We start from the raw sequence: 14,314 nt of genomic DNA on the forward strand, positions 1-14,314 counted from the left end.
AGTGGGGAATCTCCCTCACCGTATGTGAAAAAGCCACAACCTAGTTGCAGAAATAAGGATGTGAAAAGATCAGAGGCGATTCTCTTCTGGAAGTGGGGGGAGGGCGTCTAGTTCTTCGGGGTCCACTTCCGCTACTACTAAACAGCCGCAGCGTGAGACGACACCAGAAAAAGGGGTCTCGGGTCACTGTTCCTCTAAAAGGTTTCCATGAGGGATGCAGCTGGCTCCAGCTGTGCTAGGCAGCTGTTAGACTAGGAGAGCTGGGGGGAGGTAGAATCATAGAATCATAGAGTTGGAAGGGACCACCAGGGACATCAAGTCCAACCCCCTGCACAATGCAGGAAATTCACAACCCCCTCCCCCCTCCACACCCCTAGTGACCAGAAGATGGCCAAGATGCCCTCCCTCTCATCATCTGCCTAAGGTCACAGAATCAGCGTTGCTGACAGATGGCCATCCAATCTCTTCTTAAAAACCTCCAGGGAAGGAGAGCTTACCACCTCCTGAGGAAGCCTGTTCCACTGAGGAACTGCTCTAACTGTTAGATAATTCTTCCTAATGTCTAGATGGAAACTCTTTTGATTTAATTTTAACCCGTTGGTTCTGGTCCAACCTTCTGGAGCAACAGAAAACAACTCGGCACCCTCCTCTACATGACAGCCCTTCAAGTACTTGAACATGGTTATCATATCCCCTCTCAGTCTTCTCCTCTTCAGGCTAAACATACCCAGCTCCTTCAACCTTTCCTCATAGGACTTGGTCTCCAGACCCCTCACCATCTTTCTTGCCCTTCTCTGGACACGTTCCAGCTTGTCTACATCTTTCTTAAATTGTGGTGCCCAAAACTGAACACAGTACTCTAGTTGAGGTCTAACCAGAGCAGAGTAAAGAGATACCATCACTTCGCGTGATCTGGACACTATACTTCTGTTGATGCAGCCCAAGACTGCGTTTGCCTTTTTAGTTACAGCATCCACACTGCTGACTCATGTTCAGTGTTTGGTCTACTAAGACCCCAAGATCCTTTTCACACACACTACTGCTCAAACAAGTCTCCCCCATCCTATAATTATGCATTTGATTTTTCCTACCCAAATGCAGAACTTTACATTTGTCTTTGTTGAAGTGCATTTTATTAGTTCTAGCCGATTTCTCCAGCCTGTTAAGATCATCCTGCATCTTGGCTCTGTCTTCTACCGTATTTGCTACCCCTCCCAATTTAGTATCATCTGCAAATTTAATAAGCATCCCCTTATACACACACCGCCTCCTTGAATAAGCGGCCCTGGGAATCTTGGGAATTGTAGTTTGATATGTCACAGTCTCTGACATCTTACAGCACATGAACTATGATATTGAGTTGTACATATGCAGAAATAATTCATTATAAAACTACAACAAATTAAGACTAAACTGCAAACTATATAGCAGAAGGTTTAGTTATTTTTAAGAAGGAAAGAAAGCCTGGAAATATTAAACCAGAGGCTTATGTTTCTGAAATATATCAGGGTCAGAACTGACTGACTTGCTAAGCTTTTCCTAGTTTACCTGACCTTCTCCTGCCATTTCAATGGAGAAGAGCAGAGCCCTTTTCATTTCAATGAAGAGCAGAGCCCTTTTCAGATATAGACTGTCTTTCTTCCCTTCCAATAACATCATGAATAAAGATGCTCTCCACCCTCCACACTACAAGGTTATTCAATGCTAACTAATGATGACATAATGCAATATAAGCAATAATTGTGTTTTATGCTTTAAACATGTAAACATGATACTATTGATTTATAAATGAATGTAATGAAAGCGTATTATGCTGGAGATGAGAACGATGTTAAAATTGAGTATATAGAGTGATCACAAAGCTCAAAACTGATTGTTTATAGTTTAGTAAAATAAACTAAAAGAAAAGGAAGCCCATATTAGGTAATAGAGGAGGACTGCACCCTCAGTATTATGGAGGAGGACTACTCAGCCCATATTTTCTCAGAATCAGCAGAATTGAGGGGTTTGAAACAGTATAAATACAGGCACAGAAAGGCTAGATTTTCAGACCTCTCTCAGAGAGTCTCGAAGATGGTATTGGTATGTATGGCTCTAAAATATTGTATTCTAGATATTGTGAATTAGATACTTTGAACTAAATCATACTTATTTGACTGTTATATTTTAAGAGTTGGATTTAAAACTGAATAGTATGTAAGACTTGCTTGCTTTACTGCGTACATTGTAACTGAAGACATTGTTACTGAATACTTTGTAACTGAATGTAAAGACTTTGTAACTTGCATTTACACATATTTACTAGAAGTACATCAATAAAAAGACTTGCTTTTTAAAAGTAGGTAAACTCATGGAGTCCTGCTTAGTAAGTGACTACCTGAATAAGATAACATATCACTTCCCAGGAAGTGGTCCATTCTAAGACTATAGTCACTCAAAGGCACGACCCACTTCAGATGAGGGTGCCGAGATCTCCGCCACGGGTCTCTATCAGAAACCACAAGCGAAGCACCCTACCAACGTCATGGTGAGCTCAGATTTAGGGTGGTTAATGGTTATTTCCCCCCCCCCAAAAGTGCATCATTCAGCTTCTAAGAATGGAAAAAGAAGAGGAAGAAGAAGAATTGGTTTTTATACCCCGATTTTCTCTACTTTAAGAAGTCTCAAACTGGCTTACAATCACCTTCCCTTCCTCTCCACACAACAGACACCCTGTGAACTAGGTGGGGCTGAGAGAGCTCTGAGAGACCTGTGACTAGCCCAAGGTCACCCAGCAGGCTTCATGTGTAGGAGTGGGGAAACCAACCCAGTTATCCAGATTAGAGTCTGCCACTGATGTAGAGGAGTGGGGAATCGAACCCGGTTCTCCAGATTAGAGTCCACCACTATTAACCACTACACCACGCTGGCCTTCGTGACATGCTTCCCAGGCTAAAATTTAAGGCTCTAAAGATGGATTCCCAAGGTAAGCTCTGCTAAACCCCAGCTCATGAAAAGCCCTGCTTAGTTCATAGATCTCCACCTGCCTGCAGCAATATTCATCTCCAAACATGAACACATGAAGCTGCCATACTGAATCAGACCCTCAGTCCATCAAAGCCAGTGTTGTCTGCTCAGACCGGCAGCGGCTCTCCAGGGTCTCAGGCAGAGGTCTTTCACATCACCTACCTGTCTAGTCCCTTTACCTGGAGATGCCGGGGATTGAACCTGGGTCCTTCTGCATGCCAAGCAGATGCTCTACCACTGAGTCATGGCCCCTCCCTATAGCTCTCCAGGTTCTCAGGTGCAGGACTTTCACATCACCTACCACCCAATCCTTTTAGTTGGAGATATCAGGCATTGAAACTGGGACTTTCTGCATGCCAAGCAGATGCTCTAGCACTGTGCCGTGGCCCCATTGCCTTATACTGAATCAGTCTATCAAGGTCAGTCTTGTCTACACAGACCGGCAGCAGCTCTCCAGGGTCTCAGGCGGAGGTCTTTCACATCACCTACTTGCCCAGTCCCTTTAACTGGATTGAACTTGGACCTTATGCATGCCAAGCAGATGCTCTACCACTGAGCCACAGCCCCTCCCCAACATCTTAGCAAAGTGCACCTCGCTTGTTTCCACTACATTCTTGCAGAACCCGGCAGACTGGACTGGGCTCAGACTTCTGGTTTTCCCCCAGCTCTTTATTCCTAGGATCCAACAGCTGCCGCCTAGCTTCTTCAGAAGCCAGCACGTGCCGCAGAACTCAATCGTGGGAGAGGCGAGCAGCTGTATCGTTAATAAAACAACGCAGAAGGCAATACAGGAAATCCGCCTATTGAAAAGCAGTGAAGAGGCACAGGAAATATTTCACAGCAAAAAAAAAAGAAAGAAAGAAAAGATAACCCTAAACAACATGATCGACCAAAATATCTGGCAGAATGACAGTTGAGGACTTATGTGAGGAGCATGTTGTCAGGATTTCACACTGGCTATTAAACATAAGAACATAAGAAAAGCCCTGCTGGATCAGACGAAGGCCCATCAAGTCCAGCAGTCTGTTCACACAGTGGCCAACCAGGTGCCTCTAGGAAGCCCACAAGCAAGACGACTGCAGCAGCATCGTCCTGTCTGTATTCCACAACACCTCATATAATAGGCCTGCTCCTCTAATCCTGGGGAGAATAGGTGTGCATCATGACTAGTATCCATTTTTACTAGTAGCCATTAATACCCCTCTCCTCCATGAACACGTCCACTCCCCTCTTAGAGCCTTCCAAGTTGGCAGCCATCACCGCATCCTGGGGCAGGGAGTTCCACAATTTAATGATGTGTTGTGTGAAGAAATACCTCCTTTTATCTGTTTTGAATCTCTCACCCTCCATCTTGAAAACTTAAAACTCTTTGGGGCATGTTGGGTTTGCAACTCCAGCTCTGTAAAGGGTGGGAAACACAGACAGTGCTGGCCAGGCAATTCAGCGTGGTGTAGAGGTTAAAGCGTTGGACTAGGATCTGGGAAACCCAGGCTTGATTCCCCGACTGTGCCATGGAAGCTCACTGGCTGACCTTGGGCCAGTCACACACTCTCGGCCTACTGCATAGGGTTGTTGTGAAGATAAAACACAGGATAGGAGAACGGTGTAGGCTGCTTTGGGTCCTCGTTGGGGAGAAAGACAGGATATAAACAACGTAAGTAAAAATAAATGAATAAAAATAAGGCGTCTCTAGGCGACGCAGGGAGAGACCTCTGAGATTTCCCATGTGTAGTGTGCTTAAATTGTCGGACTAGGGCCTGAGAAACCCAGGTTCGAATCCCTGCTCCGCCATGGAAGGTCCCTCGGTGACCTTGGGCCAGTTACACACTCTCAAGCCTAACCTACCTCACAGGGTTGTTGTGAGGATAAAACGGAAGAGAGGAGAATGCTGTAAGCTGCTTTGGGTCCCCGCTGGGGAGGAATTATAAATGAAGCAATTTTTTAAAACGAAACTATTGAGTCGGACCCTTGGTCCATCAGTATGTCCGCTCTGACAAGCAACTGCGCTGCAGGGAGTCATACAGAGGCACAACATTCACAACACCCACTCCCTAGCTGGGGATGACAAGGATCGGCCTTCCTGCGTCCAAAGTGGGTGCCCCACCACAGAGCCAATCCAGTTACCGTGAGGCATCGGAGAGAAAAACCATCTCAACCTCTTAAAACACATGCTGGTTTGCTTAAAGTCTGCTCACAAAGAAAACCCTTACAAAGCAACCTGAGTCGGGTGTGGGGTCACTGTTTTAGGTGGGTGGAGGGGGAACGGGTATCTTCTTTTTCAAATAATAGAATTTTATAACTTAGAATATAAGAATTAAGGTATACTGATACCCTTCCGTTATTGTATTTTTTTATTTTGTATTGTTTTATATTCATTTATGTTGTTGTTTGTTTTATGTTATAAAATTCAATAAAAATTTATTTAAAAAAAGAAAAAAAAAAGCAAAGCAACCTGAGTTTGTATGAAATCCACAAGATGCCCACATTGCTCAGAAACAGAGGCACTACTGAGAAAGAATCCTAGAATTGGAAGGGACCACCAGGGTCATCTAGCAGGATATAATAATGTAAATAGATAAAAAGGGAGAAGCAGCACCCCACGCCTTTGGGTATTTCTCGGTGGGACGGCTGCTCCCGCCTCCCGTCTCAGCCTGCCTGCCTCCCCAGCCAGGCAGGCGAGTCCAGAGAGCGACGGCCCCGCCAGCTTGCTGCTTCTGGGGAGAGAGAGCTCGGGTTTCGCTTCCCCGACCTTTACAGCCTGCACACCAGCCACACACCCCCTCCTTCGCCCCCCAGCAGCTTGGCTCCTGGCAGTTGCCTGCGTGGGGCTGGACAGCATGTTCTATTGTAGGAGCGCAAAACAGCGGCTCTTCTAAAATTCAGGGTGTGTAGTTCGTTCCCTGGCCGTTTTGCGGTTTCACCGTTCGGCAAGCAGGGAAAAGGGGGGCCATTTAAAGAAGGGGAACTGTACACCGTGCTTGCCGTCTTGAACCTAAAGGGACAGCTGCTTTGGAGCAACTCTTTTTTGCATACCAGTCCCACGCATGGAGCAGGGATTGCAATAAATGTCATCCTAAGAACATAAAGCTCTGCTCACGACCTGAGTTCGATCCCAACGGAAGTCGGTTTCAGGTAGCCGGCTCAAGGTTGACTCAGGCTTCCAGCCTTCCGAGGTCGGTCAAATGAGTACCCAGCTTGCTGGGGGTAAAGGGAAGATGACTGGGGATGGCACTGGCAATCCACCCCGTAAAACAAAGTCTGCCTAGGAAACGTCGGGATGTGACGTCACCCCATAAGTCAGGAATGACCCGGTGCTTGCACAGGGGACCTTTACCTTTTTAAGAACATAAGAAAGGCCCTGCTGGATCAGACCGAGGTCCATCGAGTCCAGCAATCTGTTCACACAGTGGCCAACCAGGGGCCTCCAGGAAGCCCACAAGCAAGATGACCGCTGCAACACCATCCTGTCTGTGTTCCACAGCACCTGATATGAGGCGTGCTCCTCTGATCCTGGAGAGAATAGGTAGGCATCATGACTGGTATCCATTTTGACTAGTAACCATGAATATCCGTATCCTCCATGAACATGTCCACTCCCCTCTTAAAGCCTTTCAAATTGGCAGCCGACACCACATAACAACATAAGAAAGGCCCTGCTGGATCAGACGAAGTTCCATCAAGTCCAGCAGTCTGTTCACTCAGTGGCCAACCAGGTGCCTCCAGGAAGCCCCCAAGCAAGACGCCTGCAGCAGCATTATCCAGCCTGTGTCAAGAACATACAAATGTAAGAAAAGCCATGCTGGATCAGACCGAGGCCCATCAAGTCCAGCAGCCGGTTCACCCAGTGGCCAACCTGGGGCCTCTAGGAAGCCCACAAACAAGACGACTGCAGCAGCACCGTCCTGCCAGTGTTCCACAGCACCTGATATAACAGGCATGCTCCTACTGCATGCTCCCATGCAATAGAAGGGAGTTTGCTTGCCGGGTAAAGGATGTGGAATGAGAAGGGTTTATCCAACAGGGCCCTTCTTTACTCCTTATTTATGCCTCTGAAACCAAAAAACAGTGCCAAGGTAAAATAGATGGTTGTTATCCCGCCATTCTGCTAGCTACATGAGGAGCCGTCCATCGGCAGAAGGAGCCACCCACCCATCCATCCACCAACCCATCTTTATTACGAGTCACACGCCACACAGAAGTACAATAAACAACATTAATTATTTACCTGAAATTATCTATCTCTATCTGGAAGCTAAGCAGGGTCGGCCCTGGTCAGTATAGAATCATAGAATCACAGAGTTGGAAGGGACCACCAGGGTCATCTAGTCCAACCCTTGGATCTAGTACTCAGATGGGAGACCACCAGGGAAGTCCAGGGTTGCCACAAAGAGGCAGGCAATGGCAAACCACCTCTGAATGTCTTTTGCCCTGACCTGGATGGCCCAGGCTAGCTCCATCTCATCAGATCTAGAAGTTAAACAGGGTTGGCCCTGGTTAGGACTTGAATGGGAGACCACCAAAGAAGCCCAGGATTGCTATGAAGAGGCAGGCAATGACAAATCACCTCTGAATGTCTCTACGTCACCACCATAAGTCAGTTGCAACTTGACGACACTTCCCACCACCATGAGTATTAACATGGCACATTAAACAATGCCAAAATTACATAGTTAAGATCCCACTTACAGCAAGCTATCTATACACAGTAGTATAGACTACAAGTCCTAGTCATTTATCCTAATATTTCAGTGGGAGACCACCAAGGAAGTCCAGGATTACTATTCAAGAGGCAGGTTATGGCAAACCATCTCTGAACGTCTCTTGTCTTGAAAACCCTATGGGGTCATTCTATGTCAACTGTGACAAAAGGATCTTCTCCCTCTAGAGCACTGGTTCCGACCTTTTTTTGACCAGGAACCACTAGGACTTTTTTGTTCGGTGCAGGGACCCCAAGGTTCAAAATAAAAATTCTGAGAATTTGAAAATAAACTTTAATCATAACTGTTAGTTAAACATTAAACTTAGAATAATATTTGAATATATATTTTTATAATAGAGAACTTTTAATTGAAAGTATTAATTTACTCTGGGTTTATAACTTTGTTTCGCGGACCTTAATTCCGTTCTCGCGGACCCCTGGGGGTCCACGGACCCCCGGTTGGGAACCAGTGCTCTAGAGGAAGGTGCCATAATTCAGAGGGTGTGACCAACAATGGAGTGGAAGGGGAGGGGCCGTGGCTCAGTGGTAGAGCATCTGCTTGGCATGCAGAAGGTCCCAGGTTCAATCCCAGGCATCTCCAGTTAAAGGGACTAGGCAAGTAGGGGATGTGAAAGACCCCTGCCTGAGACCCTGGAGAGCTGCTGCTGGTCTGAGTAGACAAAACTGACTTTGATGGACCGAGGGTCTGATTCAGTATAAAGCAGCTTCATGTGTTTATGTGTTCAAATCTTCACTTTCGGCATATGGCTTTATAGAATTCTATCAAACACCGTGCAAAACATCCCAGCAACACAGAACATAAAGCATGCCACAGATTTTTGTCTGTGACTTGATAGCGCTTTCTCTCTTTCTCTCTCTCAGATGTTTGATACGTGCAAGACCATAGTAAATCCCAGTTTATTTTCAAATTCTTCAGTATTTCCGTAAGCCTGGTTAAAATGAAAGAATCTCAAGATTTGAGGTCTCTCTCTGCTGCCCAAAACATAACACAGCGCCAAGCAGCATGCATTCCTTCCCACAAACAAAAGGTACCCATATGCAACGGACTGCAAGACGTTCTGAGCTTCGAAAAGTCATGTCTGCTCGCTTTTGTGCTACAGAGACAATGGGCAGAACATCAGGAAAGCAGCGAATTAAAAAATGAAAACATAAAAGGAAGGGTGGCAGAATAAACCTCCTACAGGGAAACAGAAACGTTTTTCAGCCAATGTTCCAGGCATGAAATCCACTACAAACAGCCAAAAGATCAACAATTTGTGGAGACCTTACATAGCAGCAGCAGCAGAAGAGTTGGTTTTTATAAGCCGACTTTCTCTACCACTTAAGGAAGAATCAAACCGACTTACAATCACCTTCCCTTCCCCTCCCCACAACAGACACCCTGTGAGGTGGGTGAGGCTGAGAGAGTGTGACTTGCCCAAGGTCACCCAGCTGGCTTCATGCGTAGGAATGGGGAAACAAATCCAGTTCATCAGATTAGCCTCCGCTGCTCATGTGGAGGAGTGGGGAATCGAACCCGGTTCTCCAGATCAGAGTCCACCACTCCAAACCACTGATCTTAACCACTATACCACGCTGGCTGTGTTTGCGTGTCATGGACTGAGTCCAATATTATGCAGTTGCTGTAGTAAGGGGCAGCAGACCAGGTGGTCGTAGGGACACCCGAAGGACCTTGCTAGATCAGGCCGTTGTCCCATCCAGTTCAACATCTTGTTTCCCGGAGCAGCCAATCAAATCCCCCTGAGCAAGTTCTCCTGCTTTTGCCTGCCAGCAGCTGGCATCCAGAGGTATACAGCCTGTGACCATGGAGGCTCCATTTAGCCATTAATGCTAAGCCTCCACGGATTTGTCTTTCAAAGTGACTTGTTCCAGTGGCCATAGTGGCATCCTGAAGTAGTGAGTTCCAAAACTTAATTATGTATTGCATGAAAAAGAATTATTTCAGCACAAAATGCATAAAGGCATGGCTGAAAGCTTCCTCGAGGTGGGGGGGGGAATCACTGTGCATACAAAACTAGTGTATCGGGACAAGGTTAAGACAAACTCCTTTCCTGATACCTACGTTTCTAGATGCAAGGAGGTATTTTTTCTTTACATGAAAGAATGTTTGATCATGGGACTCCCCCAATATAGGTGCACTGACAGAGGTTGGCATTTCTGGGCAGATGCCAGGGTCACCTTAACAGAGACACGGGGCTGCTGCCATCTTTGATTAGCTCAATTGTTTCTGAGAGCCAGCGTGGGGAAGTGGTTAAGAGCGGCAGGACTCTAATCTGGTGAACCGGGTTGGTTTCTCCACTCCTCCACATGCAGCCTGCTGGGTGACCTTGGGCTAGTCACAGTTCTCTCCGAACTCCATGGGGAATAGATCCATCAATGGCTATTAGCCACTATGACCGAATATGGAGAGTCCTCTGAATATCAGTGCTAGAGGAAACGCTTTGGCCTACTGTGTTCTGCTTCTAGGCCTTCTAAAAGTATTTTGTTCACTATGGGAAATGCCGGTCTAGATGAACCTTTGGTCTGATCCAGCACAGCCCCTTTTCTCAAAGTTCTCATCTGCCTGAAAGCCATCCCCTCCTCTTCAAAAGCTCGTCTTGCACCGATTTAAGAGCAGCCAGCTCGTCTGTTCTTTCGAAGAGGGACTGGGGGAGCATAACAGTCCTTATCGTACATAAACCTTCAAAATACGCATCGCCCCGCTGCGTGACACTGCTCCTGAGTTTTATTTATTTCTTCAGACTTGTACCCCGCCCTAGGCCGGGCTCAGAGCAGGTAACAACAAATCAACGAACAGTTTTGTGCAAAATGCATCCCTGCCCCTTCTCAGAGGCCAACTGGTGGCAAAAGGAAATCTTTTGAAACGGCAACTCTTGCAAACTCACCAGAAAGGCATTTATATTTTTTAAAAAGGTAGCTTCAAAAATGCAAAACAGGGACTCCAGTTTACTGCAAAAAAGGTGGCTAGGATAACAGAGTCTGTGGAAGGACGTGACCTGCGTGAGGTTTTAAAACAAGATTTCACCCACCCCCCAACAAAGTAGGATTGTTTTTATCGTCACAGATGTCCTACCTGCCTACATTCCATACGCTATCATCTACTTCTTAACCGTACAAAATCCCCACACGTATAAAACTAGGACGTCAGGGAAAAGGCTAAGAAAACTAGTTTTCTACATGCAGAGAGGTGGTTGTTTTTGTTTTAAACGGAGAAACATTAAAATTAGATTAGCACCCACCCACAGTCTGAAATGGGTCATCTCAGACATAGGCCGAACATCACAGTGAGAACCAGGTCTCTGGAAAAGGAGGGCCCTCATTTGCAGAGAAACCTCTTTGTGTTGAGCTAGACCGATGCGACAACTTCAGAAAAGAAGAGCGCAAAACAAAACAAAAGCCTATTGATGTGCTGATTGCTGCCACCGTAAGCCCCGATCACGCCAACAAAACTTGTTCTACCAAGGCCAAATGGAAAATAAGTTGCCCACACTTCATATGTGCGTGTGCTGAATGTCTTGTACCACAGAACCCTGCCTGACATTCATGCGCATCGTCTACTCATTCCAGGGATGCTGGTTTGCTTATGCACGAGGACCAGGAAGCAAAGTTCCAGACAACAATCCACAACACAATAGCAGGGAACCACATAAAGAACCCCCCTTGACTCTCACAGGCCAACCATTCCCAAATGGATTATCTCTACGCAAAGTTTGCAATGATGAACAGAACTACGCCTAAAACGTTGTGTGGACACGAGTACCACGGCACATTTACGTATGCACAAAATCAGTTTGCAAAAGCAAAATATTACATTACAGCCAGCCAACACTTGAAAGGGTGTGACTCTGAAACAAGTCCAGATTGTACCACTTCATAAGGTGGAATGCTACCTCCAACGGACAATGGAAAACATATCAGAACATAAACAAGGAGCATTATCTCTTCCTGTGAATTAATGCAGCTATCCTATGGCAAGTTACTCCAGTCCAAGCCAAATGAAGCCAATGTGCCTAGACTGGAGTAACTGCCTAGGATTGCGCTGTTGATTAACAGGGCCTTCCTATGCCCTTCTAAGCCTACTGAAGTCAATGGGCTAAGATTAGTGTTAGCTAAAGATGGTACCGTAAAAGATCTCAGAATAGACAACAGGGGACTCACCACTTGTGGCTTGCTTCTGGTGCTTGGCTCCTCATGATGCTTTGGACACCTGGGCAACCTGAGCTCCGATGTAGTTGGCGTGGCAGGCGAAGATCTGGGCATATCCACAGTGTTAGTGGGGGACGATTCCCCCGAATGAAGGGTCAGCATGTAGTGCTTGGTGACATCCTCCAAGGATGGCGCTTGGAGAACCGGGTAGGGTTTTGCAGGCAAACGAGAGGATTCTGCCGTTGCAACGTGGGCATTCAGGTTCAGAGAAGCAGGCGAGTGGACCTCTGAGACAGGGATAAACGTGGCCGGCTCACTGGTGTGGCGCACATGTTTGGAGGCTGGCCTTATGGTCCCTAAAGTGGCAGGGACTGTGGTGGTGGTGGATGGCGTGGCCTCTTCTTTTCTGTTCTCGTGGCCGTTGACCCTGTTGGTGCGCTTCTTGGAACTACGCCGGACAATCCTTGGAGACAGGACTTCTGCTAACTTGGGATCAAAGCCATAGTTTTGGGCCACCTCCATCAAATCGCTCTCCAGTTGGGTAGTCAAGATGTGTTCAGATTGGGAATACAGCTTCCCCATGTCCTGGTCCTGCTCCATCGACTGGCCTCGTTGTTCCGAGAGGATGGGTTCGCTGCTGGACGGAGGGATGACCTGGTCCATCTCACTGATGGGTTCTCCGGGGCCGTCGAAGCCAGTGGTGGCTAACTCGCTACGGCGGCTGGGGTCGCTGAAGGACTTCTTCTTGATGGTCTTCCCATTCCCCTTCTCGTCGATCACTTTGTCCATGGCCCCGGGCTGGCTGACAATGTTCTGGATCACCGTGCTGTAATCCTTGACGCCGTCGCTGCAGACGGACAGGTCACTGGCAGCGCTTCCCGTGCACTCGGATAGGGCGACGGGCGACGACTCCGGGATGCCGGACTTGGAATTCAGCGACCCCAGGAGGTTACTATCGACTGAAAAATTCTTGGAATCCTCCGTGATCGAGCACCTTCTGTGGGGCATGGGGTCACTCAAGGATCTGTAGGTCTCACCGTTGGGTTCCCCATTGCTTCCGTTACTGGACTCAGAGCCGCCGTTTCCAACAGATGGAAACTTCCGTCGGCGCCGCAGTGCTCCAGGAGTTGACGGTGCCTCGGACAACCCTTGGGGTCCCATCTTGGGAAGGGCCTCGTCAACGGCAGTGGCCTTCTCTTTATTCACTTTGGCCATATGACTTGGGAGGAGCATGCCCTTCAACTCTGCCAAGGTGGCTTCATTCTCTCCTTGGTTTGCCGACCGCCATGCTGCAACCGACGGATCGAGATACCTATAGGCAGGACACGTCTCTAGCTCGGTTACGATGCCTTCATCCGTCATGCTGGACTCGGGACCCGAGAGTTCTTCCAAAGACTTCCTGCGAGAGTTGTCCCTTTCCAAATCAACTTTTTCCAAGCTCTGCTCATGGCTAACTTCTGGCGTTCCCGAAAATTTTCCATCCTCTCCTCCGCCTTTCAAGTTTACGCTATCCTTCTGGTCCAAACCAAAGTTATAGTCATGTTGGGAACCGATCTTGCTTATCTTCTCAAAGACCTGCCTCGCTTCTTGAATGTACTGGTCCTGGACGACCACCGGCACCCCGTCGTCCACATCCCGGCCAATCTCGCCATCGGAAAATGTGCCTTCGTGGTCCCTGCCTGTGGCCAGCAGGAGCTCCGAGGAGCTTTGCTTCATGGCACTCTGGTAGAAGAACCGGCGAGGTGCCGGTTTATCCGAATAGGTAAAAGACTTGGCTCGCCGCAGAGTCGCCGTGAGATCTTTCAGAGTTGGACGGTTGCCCAGAACCCAACGGCTGGGTGCCTGAACCTCACTCTGGGTTCTGCCTGCTGGCTGGTGCCCAGCTGTGCCCAGGTGGCCGCTTTCACACCTGCCGCCATTACCGCTCAAGGCCGCCTCCTCTTGGTCGCTTGACCGGCCGCTCTTCTTCCTCGCCTTCAGCTCCGAGAGGTCGGATTTCAAGAAGCTGAGGAGGGTGAGAGTCTCAGTTGCGATGTCAGGGTTGGACATGGACTTCACATGTCTGGGCTTCTCCGTGGTTTCGCCACCGCAGCGCTGCAGGGACTCGTACAGAGAGGCGTCAGGCTTCGTCCTGACAATCCCCGACGGGAGCTTTGGACGGGCCCGGACCTGGGACTGCAACCTGGCGAGGCTGTCGCTTTGGCCGAAGCTGGGGGAGCGGAAGACCCCCTGGAAAGTCCTGCTTTGGCCAGGCCAGGAGGCCCCAACGTGGTCTTCTTCTTTCAGGGTCTCGGTGCTCGAATACCTGCTGCTACTCCTGGACCCACAGGGGCTGGGCACGAAAGGGGGGATGTTGACTTTGGAAACCCTGGCGACGAGAGGGAGGGGGGAGGCGGAGGACAGGGGGGCAGAAAAGCCAGGAGGGGCCCCACCACCTTCCGA

At 48.1% G+C, this 14,314-nt stretch overlaps 1 protein-coding gene across 1 annotated transcript in view; it reads right to left on the reverse strand.

Moving 5' to 3' along the window:
* ARHGEF17 (Rho guanine nucleotide exchange factor 17) overlaps positions 1 to 13,921 on the reverse strand; it is a 161,763-nt gene extending 147,842 nt beyond the window's left edge. Inside the window, exon 1 of the mRNA XM_056858830.1 lies at positions 11,885 to 13,921. Within this exon, the coding sequence (XP_056714808.1) occupies positions 11,885 to 13,921 (2,037 nt within the window). The remainder of the gene's footprint in view (positions 1 to 11,884) is intronic.
* Between the last annotated feature and the right edge of the window lie 393 nt (positions 13,922 to 14,314).

Source organism: Euleptes europaea, chromosome 12 (assembly GCF_029931775.1).
Source record: "Euleptes europaea isolate rEulEur1 chromosome 12, rEulEur1.hap1, whole genome shotgun sequence".
Classification (NCBI taxonomy): Eukaryota; Metazoa; Chordata; class Lepidosauria; order Squamata; family Sphaerodactylidae; genus Euleptes; species Euleptes europaea.